Here is a 23,538-nt window from a genome sequence, read left to right as displayed (position 1 = left end):
TAGCCAAAGTATTGGAACTTCAGCTTCAACGTCAGTCCTTCCAATGAATATTCAGTACTGATTTCTTTAGGATTGACTGGTTTGATCTCCTTTCTGTCCAAGGGACTCTGAAGAGTCTTCTCCAACACCACAGTTCTAAAGCATCAATTCTTCTGGGCTCAGCCTTCCTTATGGTCCAATTCTCACATCTGTACATGACTACTGGAAAAACCATAGCTTTGACTATACGGACCTTTGTCTGCAAAGTGATGTCTCTGCTTTTTAATATGCTGTTTAGTTTAGTCATAGCTTTTTTTCCAAGGAGCAAGCACCTTTCAATTTCATGGCTGCAGTCACTGTCCACAGTGATTTTGGAGCCCAAGAAGATAAAGTCTGTCACTGTTTCCATTGTTTCCCCCATTTATTTCCTATGAAGTGATGTGCAGACATTACTTTGCCAACAAAGGTCCGTCTAGTCAAGACAATGGTTTTTCCTGTGGTCATGTATGGATGTGAGAGTTGGACTGTGAAGAAAGCTGAGTGCCGAAGAATTGATACTTTTAAACTGTGGTGTTGGAGAAGACTCTTGTGAGTCCCTTGGACTGCAAGGAGATCCAACCAGTCCTTTCTGAAGGAGATCAGCCCTGGGTGTTCTTTGCAAGGAATGATGCTAAAGCTGAAACTCCAGTACTTCGGCCACCTCATGCGAAGGGTTGACTCATTGGAAAAGACTCTGATGCTGGGAGGGATTGGGGGCAGGAGGAGAAGGGCACAACAGAGGATGAGATGGCTGGATGACATCACTGACTTGATGGATGTGAGTCTGAGTGAACTCCAGGAGTTGGTGATGGACAGGGAGGCCTGGCATGCTGCGATTCATGGGGTCGCAAAGAGTCGGACACGATTGAGCAACTGAACTGAACTGAACTGAACTGATGTGACTGGATGCCGTTATCTTAGCTTTTTGAATGTTCAGTTTTAAGCCAGCTTTTTCACTCTCCTATTTCACCTTCATCAAGAGGCTCTTTATTTGCTCTTCGCTTTCTGCCATAAAGGTGGTGTCATCTGCATATCAGAGTTGCTGATATTTCTCCCTGCAATCTAGAAATCTGCTCTCTGGGCGGGTGGCTGCACTGGCTCCACCTCTCTTTCCCTGGCTCAGGAGCTAGCAGCCAGTTGCGACAGTGGTGGGGGCTGGGCCATGGGCTGCGCACAACCGCTCACTGCCTCAGCGTGGACAGCCCGGCCAGTCCCCAGGCGGCAGCTCACATATGGCTAAGCCCAAGCAGCCTGCCTGTGGGGCTCCTGCTTCTGCACTATCCACCAATAAAAGAAAATAAACTGTATCTATTTTATACATAGTATCAATAGTGTATACATGTGAATCCCAGTTTTCAAATTCATCCCACCCGGCTTTCCCCAAAATGTATTTTTCAACATTTCGTGAAAAAAAAAATTATTTTCATGCTATTTTTATTTTACCTGGCTTAGACAGATTTGGGTCACACTCCCCCCCGCACCCCTCCCCCCGCCCCACAAGACTTATGGGATCTTAGTTCCCCAATCAGGGGTGGAGCTTGTGTCCTTGGCAATGAAAGCACAGAGTCTTAAACACTGGACTGCTAGGGAGTTCCCTGGGTCACACTTTCCATTTTCAATTCTATTAAGGCAGGTACTTCAGTTAAACCATTTTCTTTTTTCCTTTATAGCATAGAAGTATTGAACCCTAGCTAACATTAGAATCACTTCAACTGTTTTCCAGAGATTCTTATTTAATTGGTCTGCAGTGGGACTCCAACGTAGATTTTTTTTTTTTTAATTTATAAATTAAGTGGTTCTAATATGTAGGCAAGATTGAGAATCACTGCACATATTACTTGATCTTCTTTCCTACTTATTCCTATTTATTATTATGTTCTCTTTAACATAAAGTCTACCTAACCAGCAGCATGATATACGTATCCATTTACTCCAGTTTTTAATTTCTGACAGTGAAGTGCAATAATTGTCTTTGTATAGATTCTGTGCGTCCTTCATTAGACTAATTCTTACTTTTAAAAATTTTTATTTATTTATTTGGTTAGTTTTATTTTTGGCTGCACTGGGTCTTCGCTGCCGTTCAGGCTTTTTTCTACTGGTGGCGAGCAGGGGCTACTCTCTAGTTGCAATGCTTGGCTTCTTGTTGCAATGGCTGTCTTGTTGCAGAGCACAGGCTCTAGGCACACAGGCTTCAGTAGTTGTGGCATGAGGGCTCAGTAGTTGTGGCGCATGGGCCTAATTGCTCCAAGGCATGTGGGATCTTCCTAGATGAGGGATCGGTCTGGTGTCTCCTGCATTGCAAGGAGGATTCTTAACCTCTGGACCACCAGGGAAGCCCCTAGGCCAATTCTTAAACGGGTGGTATAGGCTTTCAAATATCTTTGATCAGCTCTTCTGTGTATATAGCTATAGATATTTGTGTCCTTGTTTTCACGGTTCAGAAAATGATTCTTATTATTAGGCATGTGGAATCATCTGTGGTAACCCTGTTACCTAAGAGCCCTGTGGCATTAATACTAGCCAGGCAGTGGAGATCTTTTAGTTCATTTATTGAACTAAATCTCTATGTAGTAAGATAGCAAATGAATAGAACAGTTTCCTTATCCAGAAGCATTTAGAGTTGTCAGTGGTTACCAAAAAAAAAAATCGCTGTATTTCAAGTTCTCTCGAACCTTCTTCAGGGTCAGAAGAGCTGAGCAAATGAATTCTAAGCTTGTCTTAGTGAAGTGTAGGGATTAAGAGTATTGGTTCTGGAGGCAAACAGCCTGGGATTTTATCCTTACTTTACTAACTAGCCATGAGGCTGTGGGCAAGTAACTTAACCTCTCTATGCTCAGTCTCTGTAAAGGGGAGAAAATAATAATAGTTACCTTACGAGGTTGTTATAAGAATTAAATGAATTATATGTGGAAAGTCTTTAGGGCTCTGGCATATAATAAGCACTTAATACATACTATATTATTATCTGGGGGTGGGGGATTGGCAAGTGGCACTAGCTGAGTAGTGAGCAGAGTGCAGAACACACTGGGAGACATTATTCAGGGCATCTTTATAACAAATATCCTCATCTCTTTCCCCCTATTCCTGTTTCTTTTTTCTCCCTCTCATCTCTCTCACTTCTTCCCCTCTCCTTCCTAAACAATTCAGTCCAAAATCCATTAGATAAAGCCAAGGAAGGATTACAATGAATAGTTGTATGTCAATAAAGTAGAATATATACATGAAATAGAAAAATTTCTAGAAAGACATAATACTAAAACAAACTCAGGAAGAAATAATCAGTCTAAATAGATCTATAACAAGTAGAGAGATTCTATTAGTAATCAAAACCTTGCCACAGAGAAAAGCCCAGGCCCAGATGACGTCACTGCTGAATTCTACCAATCATTTAAAGAAGAATTGATACTAATTTCACATAAATTCTTCCAAAAAATAAGAGAGGAACACTTTCCAACTCATTCTATGAGACCAGTATTATCTAGATACCAAAACCAAAGCCATCAGAAGAAAACCACAGACCAGTATCTTTTAAGAATTCGGAAGCAGAAGTCCTAAACAAAATACTGGCAAACCAAATATAGCATGTAAGAAAGAATTGTACACTATGACCACATGAAATGCATTTCAGAATGCAAAGTTGACTTAACATTCTCAAATCAATTAATGTAACATACTGTATCAGTAGAATAAAAAGACAAAACCACATTGTCATCTCTAGATGCAAGAAAAAAAGCATTTGACAAAATTTGATGTCCTTTCATCATAAAAAACACAACATATTAGAGAATATCCTCAACTTGATAAAGTGTGTCTACAAAAACCCCTTAGATAACATCATACTTAATGGTGATAGACTGGATGTTTTCCCCTAAAGGTCGAACAAGACAGGGATATTCATTCTCACCACTTCTACTCAACTTTGGAGATTCTAGCAAGTACAATTAGGTACTTAATTAAAATAAAAGGTATCCAATTTGGAAAGGCAGAATTAAAACTATCTTTCTTTGTAGATGATGTGTTCTTGAAGTATATGAAAATCCTAAGGAATCTACCAACAAACAAGCTCAGCAAGTTTGAAGAATTCAAGACCAGTACATAAAAATTAATTGTATTTTTTATACTTGTACAACTAAAAACAAAAATGAAATTGAGAACAATTCCACTTACAATAGCATCCATAGAATAAATTTAACAAAAAGAAGTATAAAACATATACTCTGAAAACTATAAAACATTCTCAAAAGATATTAAAGAAAGTATAAATATTTGGAGAAGCATCCTTATTTGTGTATTGGTAGGTTTAACATTGTTAAAATTGCACTACTCCCCAAATTGATTTACAGATTCAACACAATTTCTATCAGAATCCTAGCTGACTTTTTTGTAGAAATGTATAAGCTGATTCTAAAATTCATATGGAAGTTCAAAGGATCCAGGGGAACAAAAACATTCTTGAAAAAGAAAAACAAAGTTGGAGAACTCAGCACTTGTTGATTTCAAAACTTACTGCTGCTGCTGCTAAGTTGCTTCAGTCGTGTCTGACTCTGAGCGACAAAGCAACAATAATCGAGAAAGTGTGGTGCTGGCATGAGATATACGTGTAAATTAGTGAAACAGAATTAAGGTCCAGAAATGAACTCACGGGACTGTAATCAGCTAGTTTTCAACAAGGACACCAAGACTAATGTGGGAAAGAATAATCTTTTCAACACGTCATGCTGCAAAAATTAGATAACCATATGCAAAAGAATGAAATGGAATCCTTACATCATACTATTAATACTTATAAAATTAACTCAAAAGGATCAAAGACTCAAATTAAAAGCTAAAACAACACAACTCTCAGAGGAAAACAGGAGAAAATCATCATGAACTTGAGTTTGACAAAGGATCCTTAGATATGACACCAAATGCAAAAGCAACAAAAGAAAAAAAGATAATTTGAATTTCATTAAAATTAAAATCTTTTGTGCTTTAAAGAACACTATCAAGAAATGCAAAGACCAGTGGCTAAGACTCCACGCTCCCAAGGAGGGGGCCCAGGTTCAGTCTCTGGTCAAGGAACTAAATCCCACATGCTGCAACTAAGGGTTTGCATGATGCAACTCAGAGATGGTCACCTCAGCTAAGACCCAGTGCAGTCAAATAATAAATAAATAAATAAATATTTTAAAAGATTACTTATTAAAAAAAAAGGAGTGCAAAGACAACAAGAAAATTGAGAGAAAATGTTTGCAAATTATATATCTGGTAAGGTACCTAGAGCCAGACATCCTGGAATGTGAAGTCAAGTGGGCCTTAGAAAGCATCACTATGAACAAAGATAGTGGAGGTAATGGAATTCCAGTTGAGCTCTTTCAAATCCTGAAAGATGACGCCGTGAAAGTGCTGCACTCAATATGCCAGCAAATTTGGAAAACTCAGCAGTGGCCACAGGACTGGAAAAGGTCAGTTTTCATTCCAATCCCAAAGAAAGGCAATGCCAAAGAATGCTTAAACTACCACACAGTTGCACTCATCTCACACGCTAGTAAAGTAATGCTCAAAATTCTCCAAGCCAGGCTTCAGCAATACGTGAACTGCAAATTTCCAGATGTTCAAGCTGGTTTTAGAAAAGGCAGAGGAACCAGAGATCAAATTGCCAACATCTGCTGGATCATGAAAAAAGGAAGAGAGTTCCAGAAAAACATCTCTTTCTGCTTTATTGACTATGCCAAAGCCTTTGACTGTGTGGATTACAATAAACTGTGGAGAATTCTGAAAGAGATGGGAATACCAGACCACCTGACCTGCCTCTTGAGAAACCTATAAGCAGGTCAGGAAGCAACAGTTAGAACTGGACATGGAACAACAGACTGGTTCCAAAGAGGAAAAGGAGTATGTCAAGGCTGTATATTGTCACCCTCGTTATTTAACTTCTATGCAGAGTACATCATGAGAAACGCTGGACTGGAAGAAACACAAGCTGGAATCAAGATTGCTGGGAGAAATATCAATAACCTCAGATATGCAGATGATACCACCCTTATGGCAGAAAGTGAAGAGGAACTAAAAAGCCTCTTGATGAGAGTGAAAGAGGAGAGTAAAAAACTTGGCTTAAAGCTCAACATTCAGAAAACGAAGATCATGGCATCTGGTCCCATCACTTCATGGGAAATAGATGGGGAAACAGTGGAAACAGTGTCAGACTTTATTTTTGGGAGCTCCAAAATCACTGCAGATGGTGACTGCAGCCATGAAATTAAAAGATGCTTACTCCTTGGAAGAAGAGTTATGACCAACCTAGATACCATATTCAAAAGCAGAGACATTACTTTGCCAACAAAGGTCCTTCTCGTCAAGGCTATGGTTTTTCCAGTGGTCATGCATGGATGTGAGAGTTGGACTGTGAAGAAAGCTGAGCGCTAAAGCATTGATGCTTTTAAACTGTGGTGTTGGAGAAGACTCTTGAGAGTCCCTTGGACTGCAAGGAGATCCAACCAGTCCACTCTAAAGGAGATCAGCCCTGGGTGTTCTTTGCAAGGAATGATGCTAAAGCTCAAACTCCAGTACTTTGGCCACCTCTTGCAAAGAGTTGACTCACTGGAAAAGACTCTGATGCTGGGAGGGATTGGGGGCAGGAGGAGAAGGGGACGACAGAGGATGAGATGGCTGGATGGCATCACTGACTCGATGGACGTGAGTTTGAGTGAAATCCGGGAGATGGTAATGGACAGGGAGGCCTGGCGTGCTGCAATTCATGGGGTCATGAAGAGTCAGGCACGACTGAGCGACTGAACTGAACTGAAGGTACCTTATATCCAGAATATGCAAAAACTCCTAAAATCAATAATAAAAAGACACATAGACCAATTTAAAAATAGACAAATGATCTGAATAGACATTTCTCCAAGGAAGATATGCAAGTGAATATTAAACTCAAGAAAAGATGCTTGTCATCATGGAAATGCAAATGAAAACCATGATAAGAAATCATTTCACACCCAGTAGGAAGAATAGACTCAAAAAGTCAGCTAAACAAATGTTAATGAGGATGTTGGAAAAGTCCAAACTCTCACACACTGCTTTTGGGAGGGTAAAATAAGGCAGCTGCTTTGGAAAGCAGTTTGTAAGTCTTTGAACGTCACTCTTTGAACACAGAGTTGTCTTGAACCAGTAATTTTACTCTTAGGTATATACCCAAGAGAAGTAAAAACATTTGAATACACAAAAGCATGTAAACACATGTTTGTTGCTGTCTCAGTTGCTGAGTTGTGTCTGACTTTTAGGTCTGTCATAGCTTTTCTTTAAGGAGCAAGCATCTTTTTATTTCATGTCTATAGTCACCATCTGTAGTGATTTTGGAGGCCAATAAAAGATAAAACCTGTCACTGTTTCCATCTTTTTCCTCATCTGGAGAAGGGAACGGCAAACCATTTCAGTATTCTTGCCTTGAGAACCCCATGATCAGTTGCATTGCTGCTGCTGCTGCTGCTAAGTCGCTTCAGTCATGTCCGACTCTGTGCGACCCCATAGACAGCAGCCAGCCAGGCTCCCCCGTCCCTGGGATTCTCCAGGCAAGAACACTGGAGTGGGTTGCCATCCTCAGTAATTTTTCTAAGATTTCCAGTTGATATCAGTTTGCATGGAATTTCTTATATCTCAAGATATAAATTGATTTTGAGAAAGAAAAGGTAATTATTATTATACAAAATAGACGAGAACTAGTTGAAGAGATTAATTTATTGGAAAAGGAATGCTTCTTTATTGATAGCTACATTTATTATTAGCAGGAGTCATTAATCAGGTGCCAGAGGAAAGAATCGACCACTTTAGGAACATGCTGCTAGAAGCCGGCCAGCTCATCATCCTTGGTTTTGTCAACTTGGTAGCCAGTAAGTATCAAAGAATGACTTTGTTGAGGAAGGCTTTTGAATACTTTAATGTGAACATAACGATTATCACCTGTTCGTATCTGGAAGTTGAAAAAGAAAAAGGAGATTGATTTATTTGTGTGGATCCATATCAAATGAAAAATCTACAAACCCATAAAGACTTCGCTGCAATAAACTCTTTTGGAATAGCATTCCTGGACCACCATTTTTAGACCCTTGGTTCCATGGACAGAGGAGCCTGGCAGGCTACAGTTCATGGGGTCGCAAAGAGTCAGACAAAACTGAGTGACTAACACTTACATAAACCTATCACTTTATTTTATGAGAGAAAGGGCAGGCTAAAGACAAGGCAAGAGGCACAGGTCGTGTGCACAAATGAAATCCAGAGTTACGTTTTATTTTCAAGGACACACAGATCAAAAAAACAGGTGACAGCCTTTTCTGTGATTCTATGTTCTGACTCCCAAATTGGGATACTTTGTCACATGGTTTGAGAAAGAAGAAAATCAGAATTGCCCTAGGAAATTTGGGATGTGTTGTTCCCATATCTATACTAGAACTTGCTTTATAAATGCCCAGAGGTAAAACTGAGCAGGACCCAGGGATGGAGAGTCTAGTTTTCCTTCTAAAATAAAGGAATCTTCCTGGGAAATCATTTGTATGAAGACTGACATGGTAGTTTGGGCATGAATCTGGGTCCTAGAAAACTATGATAAGAATTTCCACTTTTGTTTTTGGTTTGGACAATGAAAGTTCTAAAATATTTATTTGTTTATTTGGCTGCCCTGGGTCTTCTTTGCATTAGGCAGAATCTTCGATCTTCATTGTGACATGCAGGTTTTTCAGCTGTGGCTCACAAACTGTTAGTTGTGACAGATGGGATCTAGTTCCCTGACCAGGGCTCGAACCTGCGCCCCCTGCATTGAGAGCACAGAGTCTTAGTCACCGGACCATCAGAAAGTCCCCATGTATTTAAATTATATTAATCAAAATGCTTATTTAAAGGGCAAAAGTGGTTTAAATTATTTTCTCAGCTACTGATTCAAACCATTCCTTAAATCCATTCAGTGCCGGCACATAGAATCACAAAGCTTTGAGACAGAAAGAGCTTCAAGATAGCATCTGGTCCAGCCCCACATCCTGAAGATCCCACATGAAGAAGCCATGGTTATGAGCTAAACACACTCTGAATTCTGAATCTTTTTCTTTACATCTTCTGGAAATTAAGTTAAGAATCAGTAGAAGAAAGCCTTCTAATTTCACAAGAAAAAGATGATATAAATATACTATCATCTGCCAAGTTTGAGAGTTACCACTTGGGAAGTATCATGCTAGGTAGGTGTCCTGATTTAGGACAAGGAGAAGGAACAAATGATAAAGTAAGGGTGACAGGGAACATCACATAAAATGAAAGATACAATATCTTTTAGTGCTAAAATGAATGTTGAAGTCTAACCTTAATGTAGTAATTTATTCCAGCAACCACTTGAGTTTTATATTCTATAGCTGTAAATTCTTCATACTTCTCATTTGTTTTTTCTTCAAGCTGTGGTTTAACCTTTAGAAAAGAGTGTGAAATAGAAGTCATATTTTTATGGCAAGACAAGAGAAATTTAAACAACAAAAAATCTTCTCTGCCCGTTGGCCTCCCTTTTCCTGGCCCACACTCTGCATTGCGTGTCTGCATTATGCATCGCCCAAACCACCCCAAGAGCAGGAATACCTGCTCAACCATAAAGAGCAACATTCTCTTAGCATCAACAAGACAACTCCTTCAAAGATAACATTCCTCCTTGATCTTGTAAGGTGTCACATGACATACCGTATTGCTGCTTAGATCTGGATTAAATAAACTGTCAACTAAACATCATTTGATGCACAGCTCTTGGTCTCAAAAAACTTATATACCTGTGCCTTGACTTCTAAAAGGTGGAACATTAGATGAACTTTCTGAGATGCTCTTCCTGGGTTATAATCCTCAAATTCAGCTCGAATAAAATTTCCATTTTTTTCTTAAATCAGCTGATCAATTTTTTGTCAACAAGAGGGAACAAATTACCAAAGCTGTATTGAACTCCATGTATGTGATTTACAAATTTGTTATATATGTGTTTACAAATAGTTAAATACATCTTTGATTAATAAAAGTGGGAGACCAGTAATTCCTACTAAGTACAAAATGTTTTTATTTTGAAATAATTTCAGGGACTTTCCTGGTGGTCCAGTAGTTAAGACCTTGGCTTCCAGTGAAGGGGATACAGGTTTGATCCCTGGTTGGGGAACTAAGAACCCACATGCTTTGTGATCAAAAAACCAAAACGTAAAACAGAAACAATGTTGTAACAAACTCAATGAAGACTTCAACAAAAATTGTCCACATTAAAAAAAGATCTTTAAAAAAAATTTCAGACTCAAATTTGCAAAAATAGTATAGCATATCTCAAGGTCCTTAATCACATCTGCAAGTCCCTTTGCCATGGAAAGTTTCAGGGATTAGAGTGTGGCCATCTTTGAAGGCCATCCTTCTGTCTACCAGAAGGGGATACAAGCTTAGATGCCAGCATTCCTGAACCAAGCATGAAAAGGCAGCTAAAGAATCTCAAATGGAATATGTAAGATTTTACTAAGTCCGTCAGTTTTCAGTACAGGGTACCCCGATACTGAATTCCTGCTCTCAGCCAGGCATGATACAATAGTGCCCACGATGGTTTCTCTGACTCAGTTTCTGCTAAGAGTAGAGTTCTGATCATCTGTCTGTGTGGAGGACCGGAAATAGCTTGTCTTTCAGGGTGGAGAATAGTGAGAGGGAAGGACCTAGGCACAGCGTAATTGCTTCTCAATCTTCCATCAGTTCTCGGGTTTTAGCTGCATGCCTCACTCTTGTCTTCCCGTTTCTGATGTTGCTAGTGCTTGAGCCATTTTGGAGTTCTGCACCATGAATCTGCTTGCTTCTGGCTCAGACATTCCCCTATGTAGCTTAGGCTGTCTAGATCACTCAAATCATTTTACATTGTTCGTGTTTTCCATCTTTCAAAGTTTTGTTGTAAAAAAATCCACAAAATATTGTTGATATCTCTGAGGTGTTTGCCTGTCTCTCATTGTCTTCATATTTGTTGATATGACTTTCCCCTCCAACCCTTTCTTATCACTTAGAGGGAAAGGAAACAAGTGTGTGTGTGTTTGATATACCTTGTTTATTGGGAAGTTGCCTCCCTGCCCATAACTGAACATTTTATATGCATATATGGCTTCAATCAGGCCTCCATTGCATCTAGGGTTCTCCCAAGACCATCTGGTCCTTCCTTCAGTGGGTAAATGTTTTGAATCCTTTTCTATTGATGCCTCAGTTTGGGTACCAGAACTGTTTTCAAAGACCTAGATATCTAGGGAGTTCCCTGGCAGTGCAGTGGTTAGGACTTGGTGTTCTCATGGCCAGGGCCTGGTTTCAATCCCTGGTCGGGAAACGAGAGCCTGCAAGCTGTATGGCAGAGCCAAAAAAAAAGACCTAGACATTTGCAAATTCTTTGAGCTCTCAGACCTTTTTTGAAGGGCAAACACTTCATGGACCACCAGCCATTTCTACTGTATAAATGGGAAATCTCCAGAATAGATGGGAAAAATGTGATTGTTTTTTGGGATGGAAAGTGAGGTTGCAAAGCAGAGAAAGGAAGAAGACAAATAGTGAAGAAAAAAGAGAAAGAAACGGGAAGAGACAGGGCATAGGAGAGAGAAGAGAAAAGTGGCCAAGTGTGCAGAGAGAATGAGCTAGGGAAGAGTTCAGTGTCTTATTGCTCCCCCCATCCTCATGCTTTAGAGCCAATACTGGGTACCTGTCACGTTAGGAGCTGAGTTGGGAAGGGTTAATCTTGACACTAAACCCTGAATTATCTATTTAAGCTTCACTTTGCAGGTGAGGAACCTGAGACTGTGAGAGAACATGACAGCTAAAGGCTGAAAAATTATTAATTATACTGATTTATCTTTTTTGGAACCCTGTATCAGACATTTTTATTTCTTATTGTCCCAGAAACACATCCAAATCTGTAATTTGGGTCTTTCCATCATATCTATCAGAGAAGGCAATGGCACCCCACGCCAGTACTCTTGCCTGGAAAATCCCATGGATGAAGGAGCCTGGTGGGCTGCTGTCTATGGGGTCAGACAGAGTCGGACACAATTGAAGTGACTTAGCAGCAGCAGCAGCATTGTATCTATGCAACCCACAATTTTCCATCAGAGAGTTTGACAGATTTCAAATGTCCTTGTTCATTTTCATAAGTGCATGGACATTTGACAGACTGTGCAGCCTGACTGCAGGTTCACTGTACTTACACCCTGTATCCCTGCTCCTTCTTACCAGCAAAACAGATTTGTATTGCTCTATTGTTGGATGCTATGAACCTGAATGATGGGATATCAGGTCAGGAGGAGGAAACGGGCAGGGTAGAAAGGAACTGATGACGAAACCTTAAGTTTCAGAAGGCAGGTTAGTGTTGAAAGACCTCCCCCCAGGATGGGTGCTAGGAGAGTGAAGACAAGCGGGGAGTGGTGGTCCAATGTGGTGGAAATACACAGATCTTAAGCTGTGCATAGTTGCCCCTTACTTTCTTCAATCTGCTATGCATGGTGGTGGTTGAGGTGCTGAAGGGAACAGTATAGGTTGGGGTCCAAACCAGGGGAAGGATGCTATCAGGGAGGAGCAGCTGATAAAGTGCAGTCACCCCAGAGCTGTTCAAGCTTTTCTTGTTGCTGCAGAGGATGAATCTTGGTGAGTTGTTAATTCTCTGGGATATGAGGATTTCAGCCTTGCTGCACCAAAGATGCAGGTGTTTCTCCTACCTTCCCCAACCTGTAGTCATCCTGCAGAAACACACTTGGGCTATGCATAATTTAGGAAAAATGAATAGAAAGATTATGGTGGCAGCATGGATAGGCCATTTTGGGGATGTTTTAGAGAGTAACAAAGGAGAGTTTGGGTAGCAGCATGAAAGTACAGAGGGGTTGGTGAAAGGTGACTTGAGGACATTTGTCGCCTATGTTTTGAGGGCCGGAGAAGTATGGGGCAAGGCAACCAGCATACAAGAAATAATGGCACCTGCCTTAAGAAAGGAGGACAAAGTCTTAGACCAGAGAGAGGCACGCAGTCATCAAGGGAAAGTAAATCAGAGAGTTCTCACACCAGATGGCTGCAATCTTCTAAGAGAAAGGACTGAAATGCCATCTGGTCAGGACATGGGGATTGGGAGGACTCAGAACCTGAGGAGAGAGGAGGTCCAGTTCCACCGCTGTCGGGTTTCTAGAAAAGAACCCACAGGATGTGACTGGAAGGCTAGCTGGCAGCCCCAGGGCCCTGCAGCCATTGTTCACTGGTGTGAATTGTGTAAAGGGGGAGTTTTCTGTGATTCTACATCTTCCTTGAGCAAAGTTCTCTGAAGCTGGAGTAGAAGCTGAGGAGGAAGTGATGGCAGTGGGAGTGACCTCTGATTGAGGACCGGAATGCCAGAGCTCACAGGGTCATGGAAATCAGGGTGGAGGAGGGGAGGAAACCACCAACGATGGGGTCCAGCTGGGTGAGTGATCAGTGGGCTGAGGCATGCTCTGATGCAGATGGGAGGGTCAGTGCCTGAAGGGCTCTGGTGTGGCTGAACCGCAGCTTCTCTGTAAGTGGGGGCAATGGAAGAGCTGACTGATGAGGAGGCTGTGGTCAGAGAGGAGAACACACTTTTGTGGTGAGTAAGAGCCACAGCATGCTAAGCTCCCGGGTGTGTCCATAATGGTGTGCAGATGGGGTGTTTGTCTGTTGTTTTTGTTGCAGGTTTTGTGTGGTGTCCTGGCAGACAAAAGTTATGATCTGTGGGTATGCCAGGAATGGTATTCAGCAGCCAGGTTTGACTTAGGGGTGTGTGTGCACATGTGTATGTTTTGTGTGTATGCATCTGCCCGTGTGTAATAATAGCTCTTATTTCTAAAAATAAAAATTATTGCTATAACATTTCTTTCCTGTATATAAACATACTCAGAATTCTCATCCAGTGATTTTTCACATATAATGTAAGGTAATGGATCAGCCAAAATGATCCAGAGGCTCTTGCCAGTGGGCCCTTCATCTGATCCTTAATTACATATATTAAGTATTTACATACTAAGTAATTAATCACACATATTAATAATTTACATCTTAAGTAATTAATCACACATATTAAATACACATATTCAGGGATGGGGCCATGTTTGAGTCTTTGTTTCCTTGTGTGTATCCCTTTTCTCCAATTTATTTTACAAATTTCCCTGAGGGTAGGACCAGGTTAATGTCCCTTCTCTTCCTATAGCAATTCACTCAGTGCTGTGTGTATAATTGATTTTCTCTCTTTTTTTTAATTTTAATTTTGGCCACACAATGCAACTTGTGGGATCTTAGTTACCCGACCAGAGATTGAACTCAAGCCCTCAGCAGTGGGAATGCTGAGTCCTAACCACTGGACCACCAGGGAGTTCTCAAATCAATGTTTTCTGAATGCAGAAACCAGCGTTGTTTTCCCTCCTAATAGCTTGTCTCCCCAGATAGGAAAGAAGATAGAAGAGAGGAATATTGATGGAGGGGCTTTATTCCTCTGTGCTCTGGAGAAGGAAATGGCAACCCACTCCAGTACTCTTGCCCGGAAAATTCCATGGATGGGGGAGCCTGGTAAGCTACAGTCCGTGGGGTCACAAAGAGTCAGACACGACTGAGCGACTTCACTTTCTTTCCTTCTGTAGTTCCCTTTGGAGAAGGAAATGGCAACCCATTCCAGTGTTCTTGCCTGGAGAATCCCATGGACAGAGGAGCCTGGTGGGGCTACAGTCTATGGGGTTGCAAAGAGTCAGACACGACTAAGCAACTAACACACACTCTGGACCCAAGTACCATTAACAGCCTTTAATACCTGATACCACCCATCACCATCCAGTCTCTCTTATCTTCAGAACAGAGAAAGTCCTTTCTTCTGCCTTCAAAAATGTTCAAGACTTCTCAACCCCAAGCCCTTTGTTTGGCCTTCTTCTCTTTCTGATTCAAGCTCTCTCTTTCATTCTGATGTCAAGTTCCTTGAGCCTGTGGTCATCATTTTTCTTTGATGCTTTCCCCTTTATGTGTGATGACCTCCCTCTCCCCTCTTTGCCTCCCCAATGGGTGCTTCCTTCAGCTCGAATTCCACTGAGAAGCTCTCTGATAAAAACAGGGAAAGCTGATAAACTTCATTTCCTCCAAGTATATCTGATTTTAATAGGTGAGTTTTAAAACTAGAAACACATTATAACATCAAAGGAATAAGACTTCAAGGTAAATGACAGGTAAGTGGAGGTCTTCCCTGGGACCCCATCAAATCACATTAAGTATGTGATTACCTACACATACCCATTTCCCTGGCCCTGCCCAGGAACCTAAATAATTCTATAATCTTGGAGAAGGTGTTGATTAAATTTCCTCACCTAAAAACTGGTTGGAGTAATATCTGCCTCTTGGGGTTTTTTGTGGGGGAATGAATGATATAATTGAAGTGAAAGTGCCTCTTAAACTCTAAAATGTTTTCTAAGCTGACTATCCCTGAATCTTTCAGCCCTTAAATAGGAATTGTCGCCTGAGGCTATCTCCTGTGAGCCAGGGAAAGTGAAAGTGAAGTTGTTCAGTCCTGCGGACTCTTTGCGACCCCATGGATAGTAGCCTGCACCAAGCTCCTCCGTCCATGGGATTTTCAAGGCAAGAGTACTGGAGTGGGTTGCCATTTCCTTCTCCAGGGAATCTTCCCAACCCAGGGATCAAACCCACGTCTCTCACATTGTAGACAGACGCTTTACCATCTGAGCCACCAGGGAAGTCTGTGAGCCAGGGAAGACAAGTGATAATTTGGAGTTTAGTACTGGAGGAAAAGAGCTGCCATGCAGGAATTATTCACCTGAAAGTAAGAACGTTTGACCAGTAATCTCTAAAGTTTTTCCTGGTTCCAAACCTATGATTATGAAAAAGCACTTAACAGGAAAATGTTTTATATTATGCTCTAGATATCTTGACTTCCCTAAATGGGTTGTAAACTTCCTGAGGGCAGGGGCTGTATCTTATAGTCCTTATGGATCTTCTATAACATTTAACACAATGCTGGACACCTAAGAGGTACTCAAGAAATGATTCATTGATATTCATTTCTCATATTGATTTAAAAGGGAGGCTGGCTGCTTGCACAGAGAAGGCAGGTTTGCAACATTGTCTCCTCCCAGTGTATTCCCCCCACTCCACAAGCTTCATCATGTCCCTGCCATAAATCTGGAGATAGGCTAGCTTCTTGATTAGATGGTTATTAACCCCTTTGAATCTTAGTTTCATCATCTGAAAAACTGATGTGATGTCTTCCCTCCTTGCCCCAGGGATTATAAAAATCAAATGAGAGGCTGAATGGAGGACAAGGCTATCAAAACTGCAAAACATCTTTCTGGGCAGATGTAGCTACTCAATAACTAACTCTTATTCTACCTCTCTGACAGAGTTGAAGCCCAAGGTGAGCAGGAAGAAACACACTTTCAACTTAATTTATATATTTAAGGTGTGGCTTACTGATAGATATTATTAATAATGCAAGGCCTTCTTATAAGTTGTTACTTAAAAAAATTATACTTGCAAACCAAGATAGGCTTTATAAAAATAATTATAATTTTCTGTACCTTCTATCTTCTATATTTCAAATATCTGTTATTCCCAACCCCCTTACATCTCTGGTCCCTGAAGAGTCTCAGGAATTTTCCCAGGACAGTAATGATCTCAAGCAAAAATTGGAAGTAAACAATTGTGATGCCTCACTTATCCACGTTCATTTCCAAGTCATTTCTTTTTTCACCTGTGCTTTGCTGCATTCAGGATCTTAGTTCTCTGACGAGGGATCAAACCCATGACTCCTGCATTGGAAGCATGGAGTCTTAACCACTGGACCACCAGGGAATTCCTTCCAAGTCTTTTTTATGAGTTGCAAGGCAAGTGGTGTTATTTTCACTTCATAGAAGAAATAGAGAGTCTTTTGCTGCCCTCTGATTTTTGCTGCCCATCTCCTGTCAATTTCTCAGAATACCCTGTATCTCTAGTCCTGCAGGCAAGTGAGGTCATGGACCACAGTCTGGGCATCACCAGAGCTGATTAGAAATGCAGAACTGCAGGCCTACCCTAGACCTACTGTGTCAGAATCCGATCTTTTAACAAGACTTCCAGGTGATCCGTGTGCCCATTGAAGTTTAAGAACACTGACAATATAGGGATTCCAATGAAGACATTAATGACTTAATATTATCTTCTTCAAGAAAGGATAAGTGAGAAGGTATTTACTCTTTTAAAAGAACAGTTGAAAGGAAAATACTTAGCCCCACAGAATGAGTGATAGAATTCCAGGCAAAAGAGACCGTCTCTGTGCTCTAACATAGAGAATCCCATCTCTTCCACTTACACATGAAGCTAGTCTTTGCCAGTGTCATAGAATGAAAGGGCAGGAAGGAATGACATAGGAAATAGGGCAATAATTAATAAATCTAAAATAGTAATTTATATATTTTTTATTTTCATAAAAATGCAATATAATTTTTATTTGATAGGTGATAACAAATCAGACAACACTTAGAAAAATATATTAACCTGCTAAACACATTGAGTTCTATTTTCACCATAATTAATTTTGAAATCACCACAGACTATGTCACTTCTCTATTAGTGTAATCTCCCAAATACTAAAACATTGTCCATTGAGACAAATTTGTAGGAAGTTTGTAAGTGGATCATTTTTATGATTTATTCTACATTTAACTCATAAAAATTTTTTTCCTATAGTGCATTTAAAGTCTAGTTCATCAATAGTTAACAGCCTCAGACTTTGATTACATGTTGGCTACCCTTGGTAAGGAAAGACAAATTTCATCAGAAGCTGAATTAGTAATCCTAGAATCATACATTGTAAGAGCTTTAGAGATGATCCCATAAAAATTCTTCTTTTACAAATGGGGAACCTGAGCCTCAGAGAAGGGATGTGACTTGCTCAAGATCACTCTCAGGATTATCAGAGATTTCATCTGAAAAAATTTTCAGTTGGAAGGAAGTCCGAACAAAACCACTCATTTCCCCACCTTCCAGTTTTCCTGTTCACCGACACATTTAGCCCAGGGCCAACCTAGGAACCAAGATTTGGGATCAAACCTTTCCTTGGGCTGCATTCACTCACCGTGTTAGCAATCTCCTGGATTTCTGGAGTGGCAGGTTTGGCTTCAGTTAAACCTCCAGGGATCATTTTGGCTAACTGTGTCTTTTCTGGGCAGGATGCTGGCGCTGAAGTGGTCAGTAAGGGTGGAGATTCTGGTTTTTAAAGAGGCTGTTGTTCACAAGCTCCGCCTATAGAATGTTTTGTTTTCCTCAGAGAGAAAAAAGCACAGGGAAAATGAGTATGCCTTGAAGTAAGACTTCTTGCTTCCTCTGTGGAAAACGCTAAGAGGACTTGGGAAGAACGAGGGGCTGGGGAGGAATGAATGGGTGTGTACAGGTGTTGTGTTGGAACAAGAGTCAAACTTCTTTGTGTTCTCATGGTTTCATCCTGTTGCCTCTGAAGTATGAAATCCAAAACCACAACCAGACTTTCCCAGTGTTTAAAACCTCTAACAAAACTTTATTTTTTCAAGGAATACTTTTTAATAATGTCAAGGCCGATTGTTTAAAACGGACTTAACTTTATAAAAAAAAAAAAGTAAAAGATCTATCTTGAGAACTTTGGCTGGATATTTGTATTTTACTTGTTTTTACACTTCTAACTGCTTAAAATACAGAAAAACACAAAGTATAAAACAACAAACACCTTTATTCCTATCATCCAGAATTAAAACTTTTAACATTTGGTCATATTGCTTCCCATCTGTTTTTTTTTTTTTTTTTTTTGGTAGCTGTTTTCAAGAAATAAACTATCACAATTTGCCACTCCCTCATCCCCAGTCTTGCCCTCTGCACAGGTAAACTACATTTTGAGTTTGGTATCCTTCTAGCCCATTTAAAAAATACTTTTATTTAGTGTGTTTTAAAAAATCTGCTTAAATTTTGTACTGAACGTATGCTCTGTATTATCCCTTTTTGCTATTCAATATGTATTTTTAGTCATTCCATGTTGATACAGGTGATTCTTACCTGATCTCCCCAGGAGTCAGCCATGGGGAAAGCAGCATATCCTCTGTTCTCTTTCTAGAGCTTATGCTCTGTTACTCTCAGATTCCCTCTTGATTCTCAATAATTGCTTTTAAAAGCAGAACCTTCCTCAAAGCACAGGTTGCTCTTGTCCTACTATTTGTCCTAGTTATTTTTAAGGTAAAATGAATACTTCTTATTGAAAGGGGAAGAGTCACATAAGGAAGTGCAGAAAAACACAACAATTAATATCTCTGTGCTAACTGTTTAATTAATTAAACAGTTAATTAAATGCATATTTATTTACGTTTTATTTACCTTGTTTAATAGGCAGTGATGGTCTCAAAAATCTTTCTCTTCATCAGATGTTTGATCCCTTTGTAAATCTTTGGGTTTTTGAGCTTGAACATGGAGCTTTACTCCATCAGTAACATGATTTTCCTGTAGTAGTGTGTTGTGAAGCTCCTCTTCTGAAGAAAATTGAATCCAATCCATACCTCTGTGAAAGCCAATCTCGTTGTCGAAAGGTACAGTGCACTTTCCCACATGGCCAAATTGTACAAAGTGCCCTCTCAGCTCACTCAAGTGGTCCAGGGAATTTTTCTGACAATGCAATGGACCAGCTGATGTTCGATGTTTGTTGGCAGCTCCATAGCTCCCCTCACTGCCCAGGACACCATCTTTAGGTTAATATACATTTATTTTTAAGTACCTTTAAGATAGTGTTATTGGATTGGGGGATATCAATTATTCAGGCTATTTTTACAGAACTTGACATATTCATAAGTTGTGTATTTCTTGTCTTCCACAGGAATTATCTTTTATGGGAGATTTCCCTTGGTGGGAGCTGGGTTTTGGGTGGTTGTCTCTACTAGGCCACAGTGGGTATATAGTCCCCAGACAAGGTCTTATTTTATTCTAGGCTTAGGACTCTTAACTCATGAAGATATTGAGAATTTGGGCTTATCTCCGGCTTTGGTACAGGCCTGGGACTCTGAACTTCCTCAACTAACTCTGCTTCCACCCACGATTGGGGTGAATGTGTGGACACATCACTTACTCTACATCCTATCATTTCCACTCCTAGGTATTGACCTAAAAGGAGTGAAAACATATGCCCACACAAGACTTGTGTACAAATGTTCACAGCTGCATTATTCATAATAGTTCAAAACTAAAACGACTCAAATGTTCATCAACTGGTGAATAGATTTAAGAAATTGTAGAGATTATCCAGCCTCATGGTCTCATGAGACACTCGCTTTGTCTCTCTGCTTCGGTTTCCAACTAGTAAAACATCTGTAACTGAACAAAGCTTCTTTTTTCCAGCACAACAGGATGCCAGAGAGTCCCATACAGATGTCCCATACATCTAAAAGTGGGTGGACTGAAGTAGATAGAGGAGGTAGGGCTGAGGGAACAGTGGAAGCAGTGTGTGCCATCCCAGACTCCTGGCTGCAAATGTCTGGGCCCATTGCCCCAGAAAAGCCAGGAGGAGCAGGTGAGGGGGCTACAGGTCTGTGGCCTCCCTACTCTGGCAGTGCTCACAGCCACAGGGAGCTGGGCAGCAGCAGCAGTGGGGCCTCTAATCCTGTCCCTCCAGCCATGGAGGTGCCTGCAAGTTCAGATCCCTGCCCGCAGCTGTGCCACTCCTGAACTTCAACCCCCAGAGTGCCTGTGACCCTGGATCCCCCCACCCCCTGTCCCGCTGCAGTGGTGAAGCCTACAACCCAGGAAACCCCAGACAAGGTTGAGGTACCAGCCATCCTCAAACCCCAGTGGCTTCTCCTGTTGCAGAGCACAGGCTCTAGGGGGCTCAAGGCTTCAGTAGTTGCAGCTCACAGGCTTTAGAGCGCAGTCTCAGTATTTGTGCACACGGGCTTTGCATCCCCGTGGCATATGTGATCTTCCCGGACCAGGGATTGAACTCATGTCCCCTGCATTGGCAGGCAGATCCTTAACCACTGGACCACCAGGGAAGTCCTTAACATTTTTCCTTAGGAAAGAATATGCAAACAGGAGAAGCCACTGCAATGAGAAGCCTGTGTACCACTAGAGAGTAGCCCCCACTCACCACAACTAGAGGAAGCCTTTGCACAGCAATGAAGACCCAGCACAGCCAAAAACTAAATTAATTAATTAAAAATATTTTTTCCAGCTCCTTCTTAAGGTATAACTAGCAAATAAAATTGTAAGATATTTAAAGCATTCATTGTGATGATTTTGTATATGAGTACCTTGTGTAAGGATGGCAGCATGGAGTTAATTAATACATCATACAATACAGAATTCTCAACAACAGTCACAATATTGCTCATGGATGCTAATGCCCAGTCATCTCGTAACTGACGGTCTACACCCTTCCACCAGCCTCTCCTTGTTTCCTGTGTTCCCAGCTTCTGGCAACCACATTCCATTCTCTGTCCTATGAGTTCAATTTTTTTCCCCTTAGATCCCACATACAGGTGATATCATGTCGTATTTGTCTTTCTCTGTTTGACTTTATTTCATTTAGTAAAATGGTTTTTACATTCATCCATGTTATCACAAATGGCAGAATTTCCTTCTTTTTAAGTGTTGAATAATGTTCCATTATATATATCTTAATCTATATCATCTATCTCATATTATCTCATATCATCTATCTATATTATCTCTCATATAGATATATATATATCTATAATATATTATAGATAATATATTATCTTTATTCATCTGTGGGTGAACACTTAGATTGTGACAGTACCATGGTTGCTGTGAATAATGCTGCAATAAATACGGGAGTATGGATGTCTCGTGGAGACAGTGATTTCATTTCCTTTGACTATACACCCTGAAGTGGACTTATGTATGTATACATAATACTGTAATAAACATGGGGATGTAGGTATCTTTTCAACACAGTGATTTTGTTTTCTTCAGAAAAGCCCAGAAGTGGAATTGCTGGATCATATGAATTGGAATTCAAGAATAAATCTCTTAGCAACCTGAAGCTTTTCTCACTTCAAAAGGGTTGCAGCATCAGTCATCTTCTTCTCCTTCTCTGCAGGACAAAGGAACTGATGTCACCAACCACAAAGGCTTTTCGGGACTCTAAGAACAATGTAGAAAAGCTTGTCTGACCCTTGCTCAAGTAGCCTGATTTCTGAGTTGCACTGTGTTATTGCCCTTTGAGGGGACAGGGAAGGGAACTCTAGGGGTTTACACACCCTGGATATTTGTCGATTGACCTGGCAGTATTGGAGTCAGTTCAGTCAGTTGTTATGACTAATGATAAAAGCCAGGGTGGGGTAATATTATGCAATCAGTGTTATTGCACCTCTCCCTAGGGAGGAAATTCTGTCCTGCCTGACACACTTGGATCATAGGCGTCTTCCAGCATGGCTTCCCGTCGCTTTACACCTTGGAAAAAATGGGCACATACATAAACTTAAGGCAGTGCTCTCAAAGGTTTCTTGATAAATGTTAATTTGTGAGTTTGGCTCTGCATGGATTAGTGTTGCGGGTTCAGCTTAGTAGTGACCCTAACACGTAATCTGGGGACCCCTACACCAGAATCCCCTGGGATGCTTGTTCAATGCAGATTCTGAACCCTTTCCCATATTTATTAAATTACACTCTCTAGAGTGAGCCTTAGAATCTGCATTTTAAGAAAGTTCCCCAGACAAGACTTCTGAGCATTAAATTTAGAGACCTAGCAAATAACAGTGTTAGTATGCTAGGTTTACGGGTGTGGTGGGAGGTGAAAAGGTGGGAATCTGGATGGCCAGTCCAGATAAAACAAATGAAAACAGCCCAAGGCAAGAAACAAGGCAGATGTTGTTATCATGAGTTGTTCATATTGAGTTAGTTGCAAGTTGATTCCGGGTTTCATGTAGTAGCACATTCAGCTGAGGGCATGTTTTGAGCCAGTCCTTAAAAGTGTTTGTTCTTAGACTTCCCTGGTGGTTCAGTGGTTAAAAATCTGCCTGCCATTGCAGTGGACATTGGTTTGATCTCTGGTCCAAGAAGATTCCACATGCCACACGGCAACTAAGCCCATGCACGCACAACTGCTGATCCTGCGCTCCTAAAGCCTGCAAGCCACAACTACTGAAGCCCTTGAACCCTATAACCTGTGCTAGGCAACAGCAGAAGCCACCACAATGAGCAGCTTGTGCACAGCAGCTAGAGAGTGGTCCCTGCTCACCGCAAATACAGCAAGCCCGAACGCAGCAATGAAGACCCAGTGCAGACAAAAATAAAATAAATAAATAAAATTATTAAAAAATTAGAAAAAAGCGTTTGTCCTAGCTCAAAGGCCATGGCCCCAAACCTAGCTGAGGATTCCATGACTGGGCAGGTAGAGCTATTTAATCAATAGAGGACAGAAGTTGGCCATAGCCCCACCACAGTGTTAATCAAAAGACAAACAATATTTCTCTGCTATCTGTAGAATCCTTTTGCCTTCTATGTCATTTCCATTTTAACCTTCCT

The 23,538-nt window shown here is 40.8% G+C and overlaps 1 protein-coding gene and 1 long non-coding RNA gene across 2 annotated transcripts; one reads left to right on the top strand and one right to left on the bottom strand.

Moving 5' to 3' along the window:
* Window positions 1–7,785: 7,785 nt before the first annotated feature.
* CSTA (cystatin A) lies at window positions 7,786–18,204 on the bottom strand. Its single transcript, XM_055570290.1, has 3 exons — window positions 18,119–18,204; window positions 9,349–9,450; window positions 7,786–7,972 (listed from the first exon to the last, which is right to left on the bottom strand). Exons 1-3 carry the CDS (start codon window positions 18,182–18,184, stop codon window positions 7,844–7,846), a joined length of 297 nt encoding a protein of 98 aa, XP_055426265.1. The 5' UTR covers window positions 18,185–18,204; the 3' UTR covers window positions 7,786–7,843.
* LOC129644854 (uncharacterized) lies at window positions 13,486–23,298 on the top strand. Its single transcript, XR_008711017.1, has 3 exons — window positions 13,486–13,621; window positions 21,985–22,512; window positions 23,043–23,298. It is a non-coding gene; the product is annotated as an uncharacterized LOC129644854 (long non-coding RNA).
* Window positions 23,299–23,538: the final 240 nt, after the last annotated feature.

The sequence above is a fragment of the Bubalus kerabau genome, chromosome 2, assembly GCF_029407905.1.
Source record: "Bubalus kerabau isolate K-KA32 ecotype Philippines breed swamp buffalo chromosome 2, PCC_UOA_SB_1v2, whole genome shotgun sequence".
NCBI lineage: Eukaryota > Metazoa > Chordata > Mammalia > Artiodactyla > Bovidae > Bubalus > Bubalus kerabau.
This window is presented reverse-complemented; position numbering and strand designations above follow the sequence as displayed.

What these genes read in the sequence shown, in the direction of transcription:
- CSTA (XM_055570290.1), bottom strand. Translation starts at nt 18,184, where the DNA reads ATGATCCCTGGAGGTTTAACTGAAGCCAAACCTGCCACTCCAGAAATC. An exon ending in TCCAGGAGATTGCTAACACG is followed by an intron (nt 9,451 to 18,118) that starts GTGAGTGAATGC and finishes TCTTTTCTAAAG; the next exon opens with GTTAAACCACAGCTTGAAGA. An exon ending in GAATAAATTACTACATTAAG is followed by an intron (nt 7,973 to 9,348) that starts GTTAGACTTCAA and finishes TTCAACTTCCAG; the next exon opens with ATACGAACAGGTGATAATCG.